At 46.5% G+C, this 20667-nt stretch overlaps 10 protein-coding genes across 10 annotated transcripts; 6 read left to right on the top strand and 4 right to left on the bottom strand.

The window, feature by feature from the left end:
* Positions 1-69: 69 nt before the first annotated feature.
* Positions 70-1062, top strand: FSST1_001275 (uncharacterized protein; the record flags this gene model as incomplete). The annotated part of the gene is made up of 1 exon (XM_083226883.1): positions 70-1062. One exon carries the CDS (start codon positions 70-72, stop codon positions 1060-1062), a length of 993 nt encoding a protein of 330 aa, XP_083091457.1.
* Positions 1063-1380: 318 nt separating this feature from the next.
* Positions 1381-1818, bottom strand: FSST1_001274 (uncharacterized protein; the record flags this gene model as incomplete). Its single annotated transcript, XM_083226872.1, has 1 exon — positions 1381-1818. One exon carries the CDS (start codon positions 1816-1818, stop codon positions 1381-1383), a length of 438 nt encoding a protein of 145 aa, XP_083091456.1.
* Positions 1819-2515: 697 nt separating this feature from the next.
* On the top strand, positions 2516-3118 carry FSST1_001273 (uncharacterized protein; the record flags this gene model as incomplete). Its single annotated transcript, XM_083226860.1, has 1 exon — positions 2516-3118. The coding sequence occupies one exon, from the start codon at positions 2516-2518 to the stop codon at positions 3116-3118; it is 603 nt and encodes a 200-aa protein (XP_083091455.1).
* Positions 3119-4399: 1281 nt separating this feature from the next.
* Positions 4400-5234, bottom strand: FSST1_001272 (SGNH hydrolase-type esterase domain-containing protein; the record flags this gene model as incomplete). The annotated part of the gene is made up of 2 exons (XM_083226849.1): positions 4400-5025; positions 5162-5234. The coding sequence occupies 2 exons, from the start codon at positions 5232-5234 to the stop codon at positions 4400-4402; spliced, it is 699 nt and encodes a 232-aa protein (XP_083091454.1).
* Positions 5235-5552: 318 nt separating this feature from the next.
* FSST1_001271 (fungal specific transcription factor domain-containing protein) lies at positions 5553-7080 on the bottom strand (the record flags this gene model as incomplete). Its single annotated transcript, XM_083226838.1, has 5 exons — positions 5553-6252; positions 6304-6394; positions 6444-6830; positions 6881-6980; positions 7036-7080. The coding sequence occupies 5 exons, from the start codon at positions 7078-7080 to the stop codon at positions 5553-5555; spliced, it is 1323 nt and encodes a 440-aa protein (XP_083091453.1).
* Positions 7081-7853: 773 nt separating this feature from the next.
* On the bottom strand, positions 7854-9451 carry FSST1_001270 (isoprenoid synthase domain-containing protein; the record flags this gene model as incomplete). Its single annotated transcript, XM_083226827.1, has 9 exons — positions 7854-8094; positions 8148-8365; positions 8415-8448; positions 8504-8750; positions 8803-8815; positions 8870-9018; positions 9066-9084; positions 9141-9267; positions 9315-9451. 9 exons carry the CDS (start codon positions 9449-9451, stop codon positions 7854-7856), a joined length of 1185 nt encoding a protein of 394 aa, XP_083091452.1.
* Positions 9452-10153: 702 nt separating this feature from the next.
* Positions 10154-11545, top strand: FSST1_001269 (oxygenase MpaB family protein; the record flags this gene model as incomplete). The annotated part of the gene is made up of 1 exon (XM_083226816.1): positions 10154-11545. One exon carries the CDS (start codon positions 10154-10156, stop codon positions 11543-11545), a length of 1392 nt encoding a protein of 463 aa, XP_083091451.1.
* Positions 11546-15199: 3654 nt separating this feature from the next.
* On the top strand, positions 15200-16579 carry FSST1_001268 (Alpha/Beta hydrolase protein; the record flags this gene model as incomplete). The annotated part of the gene is made up of 1 exon (XM_083226805.1): positions 15200-16579. One exon carries the CDS (start codon positions 15200-15202, stop codon positions 16577-16579), a length of 1380 nt encoding a protein of 459 aa, XP_083091450.1.
* Positions 16580-17383: 804 nt separating this feature from the next.
* On the top strand, positions 17384-18209 carry FSST1_001267 (uncharacterized protein; the record flags this gene model as incomplete). The annotated part of the gene is made up of 2 exons (XM_083226795.1): positions 17384-17844; positions 17894-18209. 2 exons carry the CDS (start codon positions 17384-17386, stop codon positions 18207-18209), a joined length of 777 nt encoding a protein of 258 aa, XP_083091449.1.
* A 597-nt stretch (positions 18210-18806) lies between these two features.
* On the top strand, positions 18807-20545 carry FSST1_001266 (amino acid permease-domain-containing protein; the record flags this gene model as incomplete). Its single annotated transcript, XM_083226784.1, has 3 exons — positions 18807-19203; positions 19255-20032; positions 20083-20545. 3 exons carry the CDS (start codon positions 18807-18809, stop codon positions 20543-20545), a joined length of 1638 nt encoding a protein of 545 aa, XP_083091448.1.
* Between the last annotated feature and the right edge of the window lie 122 nt (positions 20546-20667).

Here is a 20667-nt window from a genome sequence, read left to right as displayed (position 1 = left end):
GACTGGCCTAGGAACCTTCGCCTACCGTCTACCGTTTTTTAAACCGTAAAACACCTCTACATCGTCAAGATGTTGCTTACCGTACGCCAAGCATTGGCTCATGCCAACGAGGAGTACGCCGAAGCCTACAATGCTGGGCCGTACACCTCGTACAAACAAATCCAGCTCCTTCTGAAAACCGCTGGTAAGTCTATTGGAGATCTCATCGCGGACCCGAAGGGCACATTCGAGGATCTGACGTACGACACCATTCTAGATGTCTGTAAGGCAGGGGGTCCTGATGTCGAGGCTACTTGGAATGGCGACTCGGGACGTTGCACTGCTACGTCGCTGAGGGTCGCTGAACGCTTGGTTCTTAAGTATCCAGGAGGAAACTACGACTTTGAGATCTTCCACGCACCTCGCGGTATGGGTGGCCATCGATTTGCACGCTGTACCTTCACAGGAATCGTCATCGATGTGGTATCCAACATCGGCGCCTTCGTCTTACCAGACGACGAAACCGTGACCATCACCACCACTGGAACCGTATCATGGAGACATGATAAAGGTAAGATCTACCTCATTAACGAGGATGGAGACGAGCAGAAATGCGAAAAGGTATCTAATGCCCAGGCCCAGGCCAACTGCCTCTATGAGGTCTCTCGTAAAGCCCAGCTTGTGTTGCTCTTCCGAGAGCTCGACCTACATCTCGTCAACCAGAAAATTTCTGGCAACAAGTACAAGCATGCCATGTTTGCCTACGGGGTCATCAAGTGGTACCTTAAGCCTGACAGAGTTGAGGACGATGTCACAGTTGCTGGCATCAAAGAACTACACCTCAGGCCAGATACAGACAACCCAGATGACATGACAGTAATCGTCTGGGACCAGAGTCACACCGCTAAGGATAAGAAGGAAGCCGTCAATGAAGTTAAACGCTTTCTGGCAGATCAGGCTGGACCGTTTGCCGACAGACAGTGGGAGGCTGACGACGTCAACGACTTCTTTGATAGCATATGGTGGGAGCTTTGCCAAACCTATGGAGACCCCAAGGTGACTAAGCTGGCCGTAGCTGACTAGATAGTCTAGTTGCTGTCAGACGGAGGAGTGGGGGGTTCGGTTGGGCATTTGCTGGTTAAGGACTGGAGTGTGGAAGTGGCGTTTTGGAAAAGTGATATGTTTGTTTGCTTGGCGTTCGGGGAAAGGTAGGTAACAATACGGTTGTAAATTGACTGATCAGTGGCAATTGCTTTTCTGATATATTCATTCTTTATCTTGCCAAAGTGATGTAAACGTAATATTAGAGGCCTCATAAAAGTACCTCTGACAGATGATCGGAAATTGTTGATTGACAACATATTGCCACTACCCACGATAGGCACGAATACCACATATGCCTTACTCAAACTTTTCAACGTCTTTGAGGTCCTGGCCATCCTCCTCTTCACCATCCTCAAGTGCAGGTTCCTCAGGAACGGGAAACGTCGGCGTCGAATTATACCAGATGAAAGCCCCCATGCCGCCCGTGCACAGCACGACAAGGACCTTTAAGAACCAACTAACAATATTCCCATACTCAATCAACCAGCTCGCGAGCCACTGCATGCATGGTGTGACGAGGGCCTGCCGCTCTGCTTCCAAATCTGGATTGACAGAATATATCAGGGCGAGTATGGCCAATAGAGTCAAAATCAGCACGATGGCGACTATGATTTGGATGATGGCGAGAAGAATGGCAATGTTCTTTGTGGTTTTGAGGACTTCGAATCCTGCAGCGACAAGCGGGGTGACTTGGTCGAATGCCGCGTGGACTTGTTTGGAGTATGGCATTCCCATCTTTGCGGTTATGATTGCAGAGATGAACGTCTTGGATGGTGGAACGAGGTATAGATCTGGACTGTTTCATATGAAGAGATAGATCTTGGTTGTATCTGACGTCAGAATGGTATCTGAATCAAGTTATCTCGACCTGCCTGAAGAAGTTAGGTGGTTCATGATTTCATGGTAGCATCAGCTTTTGTGTTGCGTTGACGAATCAGCTCGTGCATGGATGAAACCCCTTCCATAATGCCAGGAATGTCACGTGGTAGTCTAGACTGTACAGCCAGCGTTATTACTCAGGCTGGAAGGCAGAATAGTTGGGCTATGATTAGGCATTGGTACTCCATTGTTCGAGTTTGTCCCTTGAATAATCCCATGGGCATGGCTTCGGTGTAACGCCCACAACCTTTGGTCAACTGGATACAGAGCCGAACACGACTCTCATTGCGAACACTTCATCGCATTCACATGTTCCTATATGCACTCATCTTCATAAAAAAGTTAATGATTGTTCACATTGTTTGTTGTTGTTGTTGAGCTTTGATCTGCATAGGTCGACTGGCTTTGTTCAACTGAACACGAAGTGGTAAACCATATCTTGTTCTTCATTTTTCAACTATAAAATATTTCACGGCCCCCTCAAGATGATTTTTCCGTTTTCTCATTAATCCTTCTTCGAGTTTCTTACACCAAAGAACATTCATCATTCATCATGTCAAACACGATTTCTTCTTCCTCGGACCCTCGTGCCCCGAACAACGACATGGCTCAGGTCAACTTTGCAAGCCTTGCCATCAGACCCAAGCAGACCCAAGCAGACTCTGACAAGGCAGCTTCCTCTGACACTGGTGTCAAGAACAACGACGCGACTCAGCTCAACTTTGCAGGCCTGGCCTTTAGACCCAAGGAGACCAAAGCTGACTCTCACAAGACAGGTGCCACGACACTGGAACCCAAAGCACAGGGCGGAGAAACGTTACGTGGCCAGTCGTCTACTAACATTTCCGCAGGGCAACCTAGCACTGGCCAGGATTCCCAATTGGTTGACGAGTCTCTGATACGGCGAAACCAAACGATCGATCAGGTTTTAGCCGAAGTCCCAACTCTAGGTAGGACAAATTTGCTGTACATCGTCAAGCTTTTCGGAGAGAGGCCCCTTGAAGATGTAAAGGACGAACTTTTTTACCGTGGAATACCTCTTGATGATTCGATCCTCCTCAGTATCGGTAATCTAGCCCTTGAATTCTACGGTGACATCGTTGAGGAGCTACGGGAAGCTCCTGCTGGTCCCTCATGGGACTTGGTTCTGAGGTAAGTAGATGTGCAGTATTGAATTGTTCCACAGTCAAGATTACTTAGGTATTGCCTAGTAAACAATTCAATAAAATCAGAATTAAAAAAAGCTATTATTTATTGTCAATCTTAATTTCGAATGTGCTGTATTCTCTTGTGATCATGATGTGATGGATAATCAACGCGACAACTACAGGGTATGCGCATAGTTGAGTGGGTGGTAACTGCGTATTAGTAAATGTTTTGCCACTTTTTTTTCAATCATTTTAATTTCCATCATGACTCTTACAACATCCAAGCTCTGGCCTTTGGTACGCGTTTTATATCATCCACACATTTTACGTTGAAGAAGCCACTTTGTTAACCGAGTAACACACGCCAATTATCACACGCGTTTTCAAGGTTGCTTCCCGCGGTTCAAACGCGTCAGACATTCTCTGGCCCCTCATTGTTTTTGCCACGTAACATGAGTTTCTGTCAATACCAGCCTCACTTTTAGACCATTTCAACACACCACATTATAGACATGGTCAGCGCCATACCTCGTCGCAATGATACTCGGTCTCCCGAGAAGCCGCGCAAACTTTCAAATCCGCGACTCAAAGGAGACAAACTCATCGTCCGTTTAAAGCTGCGACCATCAATCCTTGCTCAATTTCCCACCAAACCAAGAAGTCTAGAAGAAAAGCCGGCGACAAGACCACTCATTAAAGAGAACGAGGCACACCAACTCAATTTCATCACTCAACTCATCGACGAACAATTTGCAGAGATAGAACGGTTAAAGTCAGAGATCGCCTACACGTCAGAAAACATCGACAACTATACACGTGTGCACGAAATGCATTCTAATACCATGTCTCGAACTCTGGCGGATGCGTGCGATCTAGGCATGACAAGCTGTGAGAAAGAAGATGGCGATGGGGATGTAATGAGATTCTTGAAAGATGAGATCCAACAAACGAGAGAGGGCCTGAACAATTGGTACAGGATTTTAACCGAGGCAAGGCAGGACGTTGCGAGCAAGAGGCATCAGATATCGATGATAGTCTCAAGTCTCAAGGCCTTGGAGAAAAAAAGACGGGATCTGAGTCAATGAAATGGTTACACTCGATAAGGATTTTACACATAATAGACTTTAGTATTGCATCGGGAAGGTATGTGAACCACCTTCTTTGCTAGAGCATCATAATGACAATACAATAATAGGCTTTCTTTCTTAAACTATCACGGTTTAATAAACACCCAGAGCCTCCGATTTCAAATGTTTTACCATCCTGCATTGACCCGTTCCGATATTTATTTATCTACTTGCCATGTCCGCCTCCAAGATCGCGTTCCACTTGGCATACCCAAACCCATTCAAATGAACGTTATCCTGGCTCATTATGCCCTTTTGGTCGTCTCCGAAAGACAAGAAGTCAGTATGGTTTTCGAATGCCACGTCGCGGAGCATCTGGTTCGCCTCATCGATAATTTCGTCTGCTAGACCACGTTGCTTGAACAACGCAGTTATGACAATCTTGACGTCCGGGAGCGCATCTCGGATATTCTTGACCACAGTCGCGTACGCATCTGCATCAATCTTTCGAAGGCCATCTTTCTTAAGATTGTTACTCCCCATATGAATATACATGAGTTTCAGATTGGGTTGGTTGTTCTGCAGGTTGCGCAAAAGGCCTTGGTCGATCCGGTACTGCACATTGAGAACCTTATCGCCACCAACGCCTAGATTCAAGATCGATGGATTGTTGTTGATGGGAAGATTGCTACCGGTGGTCTTGAAGCGCTCAAAGAGACTGTCGCCAAAAAGAGCGATCGTATACTGATTCGGGTTTGATGTGATTTGTGGGCGATGAGTGCCGTGATGAGTATCGTGGGATCGTTGCTTGAACATCCTGACAGCGCTGACGGGGTGTCGTACTGGGACTATGACTGTGGTTAGTAATGATTTAACAAGACGCCAATATAAACCAACCAACTCTCGACTGCCCTTGTCGCGAAATTCGGCCTTGATACACTACCAAGAGGAATGCGACCACGAATCAGGTAGAGGCGAACTAACAGTATTTGTTTGGTGTCGTGACGGGAACAAATTGATGTACAAGTGAGAAGGTGTGATAATGAGAAAGATGCATCTTCGTGACGACGAAAGTTGGGAACCTATATAAGTGACTCCTCATCGCGAAGTCATTCACTGAAAGGTAGACAATAAAGTGTTATTCACTATTTCTCCAAGGCAAACGGTGTATGCTTACCGGTGACTCATTTGCCGTCCCACCTAGAATCTGAATAGAGGCTGTGCAGCATGAGATCTATTGTTGTTCACAGCCGCCGTCCTCGAACAAGAGAACACTGTGCTTTTGTAATTTCGCTTTTGCGCATTATCATTTATAAAGCAGAGATTTTATATTCATCAAACGTGATATCATCATCATTAATCATCTACATAAAATTCATTTCGTTCGACCCGCTACTCCCTTGAGTATACGGCCCAGAAGAACATGTGACGTCTTTGCGCCTTGCGATGTCCTTTCGAGCTGCCGCAATACTATAGTCGCATTTTCAATTGCAGCCATAGCATCTCCCTTCTGCGGCATGTTATCTCTGGCCAAAGTTGTACTCAAAAATGCAGCCGTGTCGAATAGACATAAAGCAACAAGATGGAAGTGAACATCTCCATCCAGCGCGTGCGATGACCACTGTCGAGCCACATTCAACGCGTTCAAAGAATATTGTATTGCTTCTTGTTGTATCTTTTGTACCTCCGGCAGCATTGGGTCAATGGACAGATTTGACAGATATGCTTTATATGGTTGAAGGATCATGAAATACGCCATGGCTTGGACGTAGTAACGGTGTGTTATTAGCCATGGCCATTTCTGGTCATTGGTCGTGTCAGTGTTGTCGATCCTGTAGACAGGTGGTAGAGATTGTAAGAATGTCTGAACCATTTGACTATGGGCGCGAATTTCTGTCGGTGAGTCGATACGATGGGGTGCGTGCCAGCGCTTGGAAAGAGATGATACAAGCTCGTATTGTAGCCTTGTAGAGAGTGTCGGGGAAGGTGGTACGGTCGCCAGATTGACTTCCAAATCAGGTTCTGAGTCTATATCGTTCATTATCATGGGTCGTCCCAGAGTCAAGGACAATTGCCTACGTGAGGTCAGTATGAGCGCGCTCAATAAACGGTTGGCCATCGCTTACCAGTTCCAGCAATGCAATGTCCGCCAGATCTGTCGTCCAATCTGTGCCTCTGATCTCGACTCTGTTGTGCAAGGTCGGGCTTCATGGAAACCTGGTATCAAGCGTTAATTATAGCCATTGACTTGCGGGTGTAACCTTACCTAGCTCGTATGCTTCTTGGATTGCCAACCCAATTGTGTGCCATGCCTCAATAAACCTGGCTTCACCCTGGAACCAGCAGATTGAGAGCACCTTCCACTGGAGATTTGTCAAACTGTACAACCCAGCGGATGTTGTCATGGCAAGCCTTTGACCAGCGCTATGATAGTCCGTGGACGAGCTCTCGGATAATTGGGTTGCATCACCCTGCGGGAGCTGCTGTGTAACACACGCGCAAATCATCAAGATGAGCGCTGTCAGGTGAGCATCTTGGTACTGCTCTTGCTTTGTTTTTGTAGACCAGTCGACATATTGTTGTATGAACAAGGATGGGTTTATTATGCTATAGTGATGGTTGATATCACTAAAGAAAGATTCTATGAGAGCATCTGAATATGTTAGCAAAATGAAGATAATGTGATAAGCGCATGCTTCATACCTAACGTTGGTTCAGAAGGCAGGACTTGTAGTATATGCTGAGATTGTAGACTGGGGATGCAATCATTTAATGGGACGTCGCTGGGCGTTTCCAGGTGATGCTGCAAGCGAGGTCAGTGCTATCAAGGCTTAAATAGCATTGACATCAGTGCTTACCGGTGAGTATGGGGAGGGGTAGGCCCCGTTGAGATGCTGGTACATTTTGAGTTTGCGGATGGCAGCAATAGTCAGTGACGCTAGTGGAAGAAGTGAAATTTCAGAAAAGGTACAACTATCCGACAAGAAAGAAAAAGTATGGGGGAATTTAGGGCTGAGCATGCAATCTTTATCAAATTGATAAAACATTTCTATTTGTCTTCGGATGCTCTTTCAAAAAGTCGGTGTTGACCGAAATGCTTCGGCCAAGAATCCTCGCCGAAAGCTTTCGGGAATTCCACCCCCGATCCAAAAACATTGCCTGCCCGGGCCTGCATGAGTAGTGGGTGAGCACTTGAGAGATAAGGTGGTATCGCTTTACCTTGGCTAAGCTGTTCTGTGCGACATTACTCCACCAGCCCTGAACTCCCCCTTTTAACCAACAGGGAATGCGAAACCACAAAGCACAGAGACACAAAAGAAGAGATTTACGATATGATTTGTGAATGTTCAATATTATTTCTTTCGGTAGCTAAGAGAATTGTGTCCAGTCCGTAGGATTTAGTGAACCTTCTGACAGACGGCCTAGCGCAGGGATATCCTTGTTCAAAGCAGGGGTAAGGTCGATCTTACTTGATAGCTTGGTGCTTAAAGTGGGTTAACAGCAGAGCACAAGCAAGCTAAGGTCACTCAGCCTAGGCTCATAGTACTCTCACAACTTTCATTGGATCGGGTAGTGTTTATCAATGTCAGCGGCTTATGAAAGCAATTGCTTATATTGTCTCAATGTCTGAATCAAAAATCAGATCCCCGTGTCGATCGGCTCTATCTACATACACTCAATGCCGAATAATCACGGCAAAGTAACAAATGATCACAAGGCTCAAAAGAAACGACCAGGATACGTGCTGAACCAATGAAGAAAGACTCTTTGACCAGTGACCCGAATGCATGTTGGCTGCACGACGTTGCTGCTGTTGCTCCCGCTGCTGCAGATACGGGGGGTTGATCATCACGTCAACCAACCGAGTCTGTCGAATTTCTTGGGCTTGTTTCCCAAAGTACCTCCCCGATTGGAAGCTATCACGTATTAGTAATACGGTACTGACTGTTGGAGAAAAGAGACTAAGTACCTCCATGTGACATTAGCTTGGACAACGTTTCGGATGCCCTCGACATATCGTGTCACCTGAGCGTCAATTTCTGGTCCCCAGCTTGGTATTTCCGCTATGACTGTCTGCCATTCTTGGTGTCGCTCGTCTAGAAGTGCGCCCACGGTGTCAAATGCTTCCTGGGCAGATTGGCCAGCCATTCTGCAAGAAGCAACCATGCTGAAGGGAGAATCGTCATTCTATAAATTGTCAGATGTCAGTCATATCAGAGCAGCGATTGTCTCCTACCTCTTCTTTTCTGTAAGACAAGACGTCGTTTGCCCTGAAGAGTTGGGTCAGTCAGCAACAACAATTTTAACAGTCTTGGTTATACTTACAATAAGACAAAGTCCACACCAAGACGTTCTAACGTTTGAATGACAGGGTTCTCAAACACTTCATCCGGTAATTGAATACCATGAGCATATTCAACAAGGTGATACAAAGGCGTAACGCCAGATGATAGTCTCCTAGTATGAAGCATTTCTTCGATACTTGGAATACTATTGGAAGAAAAATGCTTCACATGATGAATGACTCCATCTGTGTAGTCTCTCATAGCGAGGGCAAATCTCGTCCGAGCGCCTATAACATATTAGTTCAAGTCACAGGTGAGATAGACGGGATTCAAACAAACCGGCTGCTGAGCCCTTCGCGATGTCAAGTTAGCAGGAAGTAAATTCACGATAAGGACTTGTACTTACCTCGGAAACTCTTCGAAAGATATCATCATGTGCTTGCACAACCCGAATCTTCTTCTTGGTAAAGGCTTTACCAAGCATGTCTGCCATGAGACTGTCGACAACAAATTGAGCCTGCTTCTGAGCATTCTTCAAGGACCCTTCATCAAACACTATGGATTGTCAGTTGATTTGCCGAACCAGTAACAATATCACCTACAATCATCAAACGGAAATACCTAGGCAGTAATGATCAGTTTCGGTTCAAAGTTGGAGAACATGAGAGAGGCCTTACCCAGTTACCCCAGTCGCACATAGTCTTGAGTTTATCATGAGGTGCGTCAGGAGCCGCAATGGAGATGAAAAGAGCAAAGTCACAGAACTCGACCCTTTTCTTCATCCGAGGAGAGAACTGGCATTTTCTGATTTGTGTTAGTAGAAACAAAATCATTATTTCTGTTCAGCTTACTCTGAAAGCCATTGTTCAGAGACTGGCTTGACTGCCTCATAGCCTTTGTTGATACGGGGTGTTTGGACAACAAAGCCCTTGAACAGGTCTGGCAGTACGACCGTAGTCTTGTCCTGCTTTGTGGCTGTCACGTGCATGATTGCAAGTGATGTATCTTGGAAGAGGAATGAATATAGGAGTGGAATGTGTGAGCCGAGCGTTATGTAAGGGTTGTCTGTTACTCTGTAAACAGTGTGACACAATGTCTATACATGTAAAAGATAGAGATGGGAAAGACAAGAATAGTTTGTTTGGTTTCGGGCTCATTATGTGTCATTATATGCAACTTACATCCTAAAGAAGCCCCAAGGGTGTGCTTGACATAAGCTGACCAAGCTAGGGAGAACCCATCCCGTCTGGTGATGCTGACCCGGACTCTTTGCAAGACTATTGGGAGAGATATCACAGACATCTCAGACGTAGTTCGAGTTTAGTCGATTTAGCTCGTGACAATCACAGGCCAAGACACTAATATTCGTCGTTCAGCTCCCTTTGGGCTGATTGTGGGTTCCGAGTGATAGCTAGCGAATCTTGGTTGATCATAACCCCTGTAACGGAAGGGAGAGGAGGATACATTGATGTACTTGTTGATGACACGAGAATCACATCAGAGGCGTGTGAGGAAGGTCAAAGGTTTAGCCTGAAATTGTCTGCATAATGCTGTCGAGGTTGGAGATAAAAGGCAGGCAGATTGCACAGTAAAGCTCCCAGTCTACATCCAGATCCCATTTTATCATCTTGTGCTATCGACACATATCACACTAAGCCTCGATTTGCTTTTTCCCATCTCTTACACCACAATGAACTACTTCAAAGAGCCTGTTCAAGGAGACCAAGTTTGCACCATTGGAAACCACACTTTCACATGGACAGACCAGCACATCCCCAAATCCCAAACAGATCCTCTGCGCTTCGAGTGTGACGAGCTCGGTGCCTTAGCTGTGAAGAAGATCCAAGAGATCCATGATCAGCTCAGACAAGAAGGACAACAAGTCAGCAGAGCAGACTTGTTCGAAACACTAAGTCAATATCATGAACAAGACGCAGATCTGTCTCAACTTTGGCAAGAAACACATCATGTTCCATCATGGGTTGACTGGGAGCAGATCGCTAGGGGCCAGCGCTTCTTCTACCGATACGCTCTCGCAAACCTGATTGGCTTCGCCTTTCAAGGCTTTGTAGGCGAGAATTCCGCTTCAACAAGTGTGGTTGAAGTACTTGCGCGTACAGGCGGATTCAGCACCCGTGTACTCCGGAGACGCCTTCTTGAGACCTTTCAGATGGTCCTCCAAGTCACACACTCCCTCGAGTACATCAAACCGGGGGGCTCGGGTCACAGTTCGATCATCAGAGTTCGTCTGCTGCACTCCATGGTCAGACAGCAGATTCTCAAGGTTGCCGCATCCAAGTGCCGATTCTTTGACCAAGAATCCCACGGAATACCAATCAACACACTCGATTCCATCCACGCCATAGCCACTTTCAGCTGCAACCATGCTTGGCTACAGCTGCCACTAATGGGCATCACGCCTGACCCCCAAGAAGTCGAGGATTATATAGCGCTCTGGAGATACGTAGCGCATGTGATTGGCGCACCTCAAGAATACTACACCTCGGCAAAGCAAGCTAAGGCAGTGATGGAGAGCTTAGCTTACAACGAGCTCTTCGTGACACCAACATCCGTCGTCATTGGACACAACTTTGTGGAGGCACTCAAGGACCTGCCCCCGATCAACATCTCGGATGGGTTCATCCAAGCTGCCAGCCGTGTGCTGAACGGCCACGAGATCTGCGACCAGCTTGGTATGGGGAGACCAGGATGGTACGCGTATGCATGCTTCAAGGGCCATTGTTGGCTCGTTTGGAGCTTGGCTACTTTGCAGCAATGGGTCCCGTCCTTTGACGAAAAAATGGTTCAGCTGTGCAGGGAGGGATTGCATAATGCTATCATACACAGTAACCAGGGGCTTGGGGGTGGGTCCATTCTTGATTTCAAGTATGTTCCTGATGGGAGGATACAGGGCAAGGAGAAGAGTGGGCGAGTGGAGGGGAGGCTTTGGTTTTTCGAACGCCCACTTGAACTGATTTACTTGATCGTCTTCATTATTGGTTGCCTCCTAGTACTGGGAGGATTGTCAGGCGTGGTTCAGTTGGTGATTGGTATATCAGGGTCGCAGAGGTTGTTTGTTTAGGCTTAGATAGAGCTTGTAGTAATCCACTTAGAGTTTGCTAGATCCATGCAATCAGCAATAGCGTGTATTCCTTTGTCGTATCATCCACACACGGGAGTTACCATTGTCGTTCTATCAGCCTTGAATGCTACTGTGCACGGACACCTAGAATAGCTGAGGGCAAACGCGCCATTAAAGAATTCAAGGGATGATCTGACATAGACATGACGATGAATTCTCATCCACTTGACCACTGTCTCCATCGCACAACTGAGACACCATGACTAGCAACTCCCAAGATCTGACAGATCACCAGCGATCTGTCAAGAGGTGAACGTGTCCCGATCGATCCGGCAAGAACACCATATTTCTTTGTTTCGTACCACCAAGGGAGGCCTGTAGGTCTGTCTGTTGACGTGATGATCCCGAACAAATTGGCGCCACTTGGCCGTCCGTCCCCTTCAATACTCTCTTACTGGTAAATGATTCGTTAGAGTGGGAGGTGACAGGTGGGTCGTAGTGCAGGATCTGCAATCACTTACAAGGGTTGTTTTCAAGCCATGATCAAAACCCCCCCTGTTCATCATTTGCGCTTCACCCACTCACCTGATGGAGCAAGTTAGTGATTGTCTCACTAGCAAATAGCTAACAAGATATCGTATTCCATCCCATCCTATAATCTGGGATTTCTAGGCTAAAGACCTACGATCTACCATGTCAGCCTCCTTTCGATTACGCCGAGCGATCCGCGTTTTTACTAGAACCCCCTTGGCAGATTGAATGTCAGCTGCCATGTCCACAATCTGTCTCTAATCTAGTAACAAGCTAACATGGGATTTGTAGATCCTGGGCATGAGCGAATTTAGTCTTAGGGTACCATCGACTCGGTTCTGACTCTTCAGACACTAGATATGCAAGAATGGCCTCCTGTCACTCTATGCACTAGCAAGGGCCGTGCCGCCGCGAACCATTGCGGCCCTTAATTGCTCATGCTGGTCATGCCGACAGTGACAAGACTGAAATATTGAACAAGGGTAGTGATTTATCATGATTATCAATGCGCATTAGCCCATGTTAGCCATGAGACATGATCGTCAGTTCCGGAGGGCCGGGTGAACTGCATGTTGGAGTCAACCAAGTTTTCCTGGTTTTGCGACAAACAGCTGATTTCCATGCTAGTCGTGCTCGATTTCAGAGTGTATGCATGTCCGTATCCACAACAGATCGTTTTTGCTTGTATACTGGGACCTTGCAGTCTGCCTAACATGAGTCTTTGGGTAGCGATTGACTTGATGAAAGATAGTAAACAACGTCTGGATTGTCCCGTATCTTGAGGTTATCATCAGGCTTATCCAAGGCATGTCTCTTGCAGCCTCAATAAATTAGACTGCTAGTCATCCCTCAGAGTGGCAGAACCCTCAACCCAACTTTCATAAGGATACAATCGTAATGTTATCAAGATGGCTCAAACTAGCTCTTGGACTATTCAGCCCTCGCGCCTCAACCTTGGATTTCGGTTTTTCTGTCAACCTCTAGAGATTCTACAATCTAACCAGGATAAAGATAAGATAAGATAAGACTGGGCTAGGTACTTTGTGTAGACAAGTGTGGCGTCGAGGCTGTGCTCTGGAGAATCATCATACCCGATACCATCAACATAATATCTATTTGAAAATACGGAAAAGAGGAAGAACGGAGTATAATTTTGAAGATAGCTTTCTTGAAAACTTCTTCAAAACTTTAGGAATTCAGGAAATATCGAAATACCATTGACCTTTCTTCTACGAAGTCATTAAGGATTTTTATATCCTCAGCCGACTAATTCGTTCTAATCTCACTAAAAAACACTATTCTCACTATTTCACTAAACTATTGCTTGGTATACGACCATTCATTGAAATTCTGGCCTCTGATTGAGTACTCAACATACTCGATTATGGAATATTTACTTAGGGAAAGCAGGCATGCTTTTAAAGAAGACGATATATCTTATTTTTAACCAGGTGTTGATAACTTTTCTTCATACAATCGATCATCACTTAGACCCGACAATCGCTTACTCCAGTCCTTTCTAAATGACGCGTATAAATTGAGTTTAATTCTCGTGTTTATGTTTGTTGTGCAAGTGCCACTGACCACAGCCTCCGATGTATGCCATAACTACGGAGTACATGCACCGCAGGTATCAACACGGTACCGGATACACACAGAGTATCACGATACATAGCCATAGATCCTGAGATATACTATCGTAATAAAAATAACAGCATGTAAGTAGCGTTGTTAAGTGAGAGTCTTTTCAAAGAATCTTGTCTCGTACCCATCTTACTCCATGCCAATCTCAATTTCACAACCTTGTTCCACTGGGTTTTCTCAAATCCGACTTCATCAGACGTAATCAACGTGCTTGGTGTGAGGCAATATAGATTTGCCTTTATCTCGAATATTGTCGATCGAAACTTCAATTTTCATCCGAGCCAACAACATCATAGACGACATTTTTTCTTCTTTGTCGCCGTGTCTTTCAGCATGACCATTCCACTACAAAGAACCTTTGACTCACTCCGATTCAGACAATGACATGTGTCTGAGGTAATGGCATCGTTTTCATGTCATGTTTCTCTTATTCAACACTCGAACCTCATCTGTTTTAAGCTTCTGAGTTTGATCATAGATACGGCCAGTAAGTTCACTGAAAAGTGGAAATCCAGACTATTCGGCATCATTTCGGTGGTGTTGGCCACCTTCCCGTCTGTCCTTTGTTATGTTGTAGTTTCTTGGCGAGCGGCTCGCAAATAAAGCTCTATGCGGAAGTACACGTCTCGAAGCACATGTGATTGAACAAGGTCCATGGAGGCTCTTCTTCTTCCTTATTCGGAAGGTTACCTTTGCATTACGTACGTGAATCGCGTGCATGATTGTTTTCAGATTTACACAGCCGAGCACGATATCCGAATCACTATGGCCGATTTCACAACATTTGTAAAAGTTTCTAGTATTATTGTAGATTTGGAACTCTTCCTACTAGTCTGTCATTAACCGGACATCGGTTATTCCCTTTTGCTATGACGGAACAGGTACGCATACGTACAGGCCTCTCGAATTCTCTTGCTGCCTATCCGTACAAGTCAGCAACTGAAGTAAAAGATTTATCAATCATGAGTAGAGTAAACAACAAAAATATTGCATGATCCATATTCATTTATCATCAGGCTTATCTCGGTATGCTTAGCATCCCGAAACTTTAAACCATCATCGACAGTCGACCCTTCGTCATAAAGGTTACATCACCCTAAAATAGAGTTAGCGGGAACCCTTGCACAACGCCCGACCTTACTCAAACAGGACAATAATTCCACGCGCTAAACTACAAGTGGTTTTACACTCAGTCTATGCTTTATTTACTATCCGTGCATGTGGCTACGACAGCAAAGAGGCTGGTGCTTGTGGGACTATGTATGTTGATGTTTGAGTTGTTTCCATCAGGGATTCGTGGCTGACATTGAGGAAGCGGAAATGTATGCGGCAGTTGGTTGAAGCGGGGTGCAGTTAGACCAATTGGATCTAAGTGTCTTGGAGTCGTTACTTATATATAACCTCAAGTCCTTCATTGTTGGAAAAGATCCTCACTCTACAACATCAACATTCTTTCGTTCAAGTCCAACAGTCCTCAAGATGTTGCCCAGGCTTCTTATCAGCGCTCTCTTCTCTGGTGCTCTCGTAGCCAGCCAGGAATCTCCTGCCTTTGTAGATGAGCCCAATCAATGCGACACAACCTGTCAACTCGGCTATCGCCAGGCTTTGGCCGGGGAGTCTAGTCTTTGGGTCAACCAAAACGTCTCGACCGATCCCTTCTACGCAAACCCCGCCAACATGTCAGACTATTCCGCCGGTGACCTTGTCAAATGGGAGGAGATCCCAACTGCTCAGGCCACCAGACGATGGACTCTTCCTGGTGGAGCCAGCATGACTCGATTCTTCTACATGTCGGAAGATATCGATGGGAAGCCCATCCCAGCCACTGGCTTCGTCCTGACTCCTTACTCAAACCCTCTCGGAAAGGACAAGCCTTTCCGCACTGTCGTCTGGACCCACGGAACAGCGGGCGGAACTCGACAATGCGCACCTACCAACCACCGCGGTCTGTACTACGAATGGCAGGCCCCTTTTGCTCTTGTCAACCAGGGATACGTCGTTGTTGCTCCTGATTATGCTGGTCAAGGTAGTGATATTCCTCAGGGCTTCATGTACGAATCTGGTGCTCTCCATGCTGCAGATGTCAGCTTCGGTCTTCAAGCCGCTCGTACAGCTCTCGGAAACAAGATCACCAAAGAGTGGGTGGTCATTGGTCATAGCGAAGGTGGAATGACTGCATGGCGCACTGATGAGCGAGAGGCCCAGGAAGGTAAGGCTACGGGTGGATTCTTAGGTGCTGTAGCTATGGCCCCTGCTCTTCAGCCCATTAAGCTTATCCCCGAGTCTTTCCGCCGTGCCAAGGATGGTCCCGCTGGAGATGTTGTATCCATCTTCTTCCTCCAGTCTCTCTCTCGCCTTTATCCTTCCATCAAGGTCGAGGACTACGCCACCGACATTGTTCTCAGCCGCATTGCTCTCGCTGAGCAAGGCTGCCTCGCCACTGGAGGAGCTCTCTACGGAAGCCTGACTGTCAAGCAACTCTACAAGAACACCAGCTGGGTCGAGCACCCCGATTTTGCTGACTGGCAGAAGCGCTTCAACGGTGCTGGCCCTCACAAGCTTGCTGCCCCCATGCTCGTCATCCAAGGCGAGGCCGACATCCTCACTTATCCTGAGTACGCCGAGGAAGACTTCAATGAGACTTGCAAGGAGTTCCCCGAGTCTACTGCCGAGTACAAATCTTACCCTGATCTCGACCACGGTGCTGTGTTGCACGCTTCTGTTTCTGACTTCATGCCCTGGATTGCGGATCGTTTCAATGGAGTCAAGCTGGAGAAGGGATGCAAGATTACAAAGGTTAGCCCAGCTACCAAGAACTTTTCTCTCGTTACCCAGGATTGGCAGGCAGTTATCCGATAAACTGCTAGTTGAGTGGTGACGGTATGTTTAATACTTTTTTACTTCTCTGTACACAACAATTATTCTTGTTGATTTCTCTACGCACATAGATATAAAAGAGAACATAATTGACATTTCTCTCTCATACTGTCCGCTATCGCATAACAAGACTATGACCCGTTTTGACTGTTGAGAGAATGCGACAATCGTCTTCGACCATCGCCAATATGAGCGCAGATGAAGTGTATAACATAGCAATGACAATGTCGCTATGGGTAAATCAATTAATCTCGACTTCCAGGTGCTTCTGCATGGGGTCGAGTTTGATGGCTAACCCTGGTTCATGACACGCCAATTCTTTATCTCAAATGACGACGTCAAGGAATGGGTCGAAACATCTCTTGCAGGATCAGGCGGCCAATTTTGTTAATTCTTTTGTTCAAATGCCAGGATATTAATTGATCGACACCCATACGATGCATTGCTTGTTGTTGCTCTCATGCAGCTGTTGCATTGACGACGGAAATATGACCTGTGCCCTGCAAGCGTTTTGAGTTGCTAGTCCTTTGTCCTCAAAGCACAGACAGAGGTCAATAGCGTCTTTGTAGTTCGTTAGACCCTGAAAAAGTGCCCAAATTAGAACGTCTGTTCGTGATTAAGGCACAGACCGAGACTAGAGCTATGTTTCTCCAGCTGACCTTTTCTTGTTGCATCTAAATTGCTTTCGCCCCTTGGAGTCCCTGTTTCATATTAAGAACCTGGTCATAAATAAGTGGCTCTCCCCAGGATTTCGTTTTATTTACAACACTTCCAAGCAGTAGTAAAATGGCTATCTGGAACTCTCTTACCGTAGTCCTTGCCTTTGGCATTGCTACAATTCATGCTAGCCCATGCAAGTCAGCATCTTCTGTAACATTTATCGATGCTATACCTTCATCTCTACTAGCTGGGTCAGCCACTGACACCTCCAAATTCCCTTCATCGCCAATCATTTCAGCTGCCACACGAACGACGTCAGCATTGAAACGGTCAACCACAGCGACGACCAAAAGTAGCAGTATCACGACCACACGCATGAGGAAGACAGATGCTGCACCTGTCAAAAACATTACCGCGACAAGCACATCAAAACCTAAATCGACCGCGATAAACTTGCTTAGCAACCCAGGCTTCGACGATTCTTCCGACATCTTTTTCTCTCAGCCATGGGTTTTGAGGTCTTCCCAAGGGAAGTCCGTGGCTGAGTTTAAAGATAACTACCCCGTCAAATCAAAACCGACAGCATTGTAAGCATTCCCTACTGTCGATACCATTCAACACTCTAACAAGTCCCAGATACATGTCCATCCTTGGAAATGGCGCGCCATCAATCGAACAATGGGTGGCAGGTCTTGAAAAGTCCAAGCAATATACCTTGTCAACTTGGGTCGCCTATGAATCAGGAGCGGCAGGATGCCATATCGATTTGAAGCTAGGCAAGACTCTCGTCAAAAGCCATGTCATTTCTAAAGGCTCGCCTGGTCGATACAAAAAGGTTGAGGGATTGGCGACTTCTAATTTTCAGATGGATTTGGTTAGCATGTGGTTGTACTGCCCTTCTGGTGCGACTGTGGCTATTCTGGTGGATGATTTCAGCCTTGAAGAGGTGTAATGTATTCTACAGTGAACAATGGACGCGACTGTCGGAGAGAAGAACAGCGCTATTGGGGAATGTCAAGGCATGGCAATACTAGATTTCCAGTAATATATATTAATTCTTCCCTCGGTGTATCAGATATTTCTGCTGCGGAGACCTCATAGTCGGTGAGTTCATGCTCTTGAATACTGTCCTAGCCCTAGTGGACCAGAACCACAGAAGGATCTACAGCGAGACACTGGTCCCTCAGATATTAATGCCGTGTATCCCCGAGTCCACTGTTCCCTTGAATCTGGACCCTTCGGGGCCCGGTATAATAGAGTCTCCGTCGTCTAATATGCGGCTGGGACCGAACTAGCGACTCAAACGGGCTTCAAACCCGTCACGGAGGATTTACCCAAAGCCGAGGAGGACTTTGTTAAGCCTATCGTAGTCAAGAAGCCAAGGTTTCACGTATTTTAGCTTGTGAGTGTTTAATTATGGGCGGGGCCTATTTTAGATCGCCACCGTTAGATAAGTTAAAAACACTTCGCTCGAACTTTCTTTTGTATCTTATTTCCAATTGACTTTTCGCCTACGCTTCAATTGGAGACGACGGAACGAGTCGCCATAATGACAGATTCTTCATCAAAATCGTCAACGGACCCAGCGACGGCCGTTGACGCGCACACAAGCTCGAAAGAAGCGAACAACGCCTTTCTTCCCTCCCAGATGAGCGACGACGAACAAGATGGCTTCCACAATGATCAACAAGACCACCTGGACATGCAGCGCCTTGGCAAAAAGCAGCAATTCAAACGCACTTTCTCGCTCTGGTCTTCAATCGGTTTCGTCGCGATTTACATGGCGACATGGGAATTTGTCCTGATTTCGCTTTCGCCTGGTTTTACGAACGGAGGTTATGCGGGCGTATTTTGGTGCTTTGTTACGACTACCACGGCGTATTCTGCTGTTGTGGCAAGTTTAGCAGAGATGGCTTCCATGGCGCCTACTTCTGGTGGTCAATATCGTGAGTCTCTCTTCATCACCTCTCCTGTATTCTTCAGCTAATGGATAAAAGACTGGGTCAGCGAATTCTCACCTCCAAAGTACCAAAAGGTTCTCTCATATGCGTCCGGCTGGATGACAACGCTTGGCTGGCTTGCCAGTTTCGCTAGCAGTTGCTATACAATCGCCTTCCAAGTACAAGCCTGCATCAACGTTACAAAGCCTGACTTCGCATTTACACCATGGCAAATCGCGCTCATCATGTGGGCTGTCATCCTCATCACCATCGCCTTCAACACCTGGGGCACAGCCTTCTTCCCACAGCTCGAAACAGCCAGTCTGATCGGCCATATCCTCGGTTTCTTCGCCGTCATGATTCCTCTCTGGGTTCTCTGCGATAAGAATTCCGCCGACGACATCTTTCTCCAGTTCACCGATCAAAGCGGGTGGGACAACATGGGTTTCGCATACATCTCCTCTCAGATTTATGTTTTGTGGTGCTGTTTTGGATCAGACAGTATCGTACATCTGTCCGAGGAAGTTAAGAACGCGTCGATCATCGTGCCCAGGGCTATTTGGTGGTCGTATGTTGGTAATGTCTTTTTCGGCTTCATCATGCTCATCACCATGCTTTTCTGCATCGGACCTTTGGATCCAGTGATTGAGTCGGATTGGCCGTTTATCACACTGTTTGATCGAACTGGATCGCAGAGCTTGAATCTGTTCTTCAACGTCATCTTGTGGCTGTTGGTATACCTGGGCAACATCACAACGCTGGCGACTTGTGCGCGTGAGACGTGGGCTTTTGCTCGAGATCAGGGACTTCCTGGTTCAAGGTGGATTGGCCACATGTAAGTTCTCTTCCACCAGCTTTGTACTTCAAATGCTAATCAGCTTGCAGGGACAAGAAATGGCACATGCCCTTCAATGCAGTCTATCTCATGTCCATCGGCGCCGCCCTCCTAAGTTTGATCCAGATCGGTTCCGACGTCGCCTTCACCGTTCTTGTGTCTCTCTCAACCCTTGGTATCATGACTACGTATCTCCTCAGCATCGGCTGCGTTCTTCTCAAGCGTATCAAAGGCGAGAAGCTGCCCTACGCGCGATGGAGTCTGGGGAAATTTGGACTGGCTATCAATGCTTTCTCAGTGCTGTACAGCCTGTTCATCGTTATTCTCTGTTGTTTCCCTCTTACTTTGCCTGTTGATACCGCATCAGCTAATTGGGCACCTTTGATCTGGTTTGGCGTCATCTTGATTGCCGCGGTCGCCTATGTAACACATGGTAGGAAGGCCTATACTCCTCCTGTAAACTTTGTCGAGGGAGTCAAGATGCAGGGAGTTGGACTACAGGAGTCTACATAGAGATATCAGTCTCTTTCAAAAGTTGTTGCAAGTCACAGTTGTGTCCATTATTCTAAATAGTGTGGCAAGAATCATAAATTGTCTAATAGGCACTATAAATTATGGACGTTGAAAAAAAGGTC

Source organism: Fusarium sambucinum, chromosome IV (assembly GCF_050947815.1).
Source record: "Fusarium sambucinum isolate potato_lamoka chromosome IV, whole genome shotgun sequence".
NCBI lineage: Eukaryota > Fungi > Ascomycota > Sordariomycetes > Hypocreales > Nectriaceae > Fusarium > Fusarium sambucinum.
This window is presented reverse-complemented; position numbering and strand designations above follow the sequence as displayed.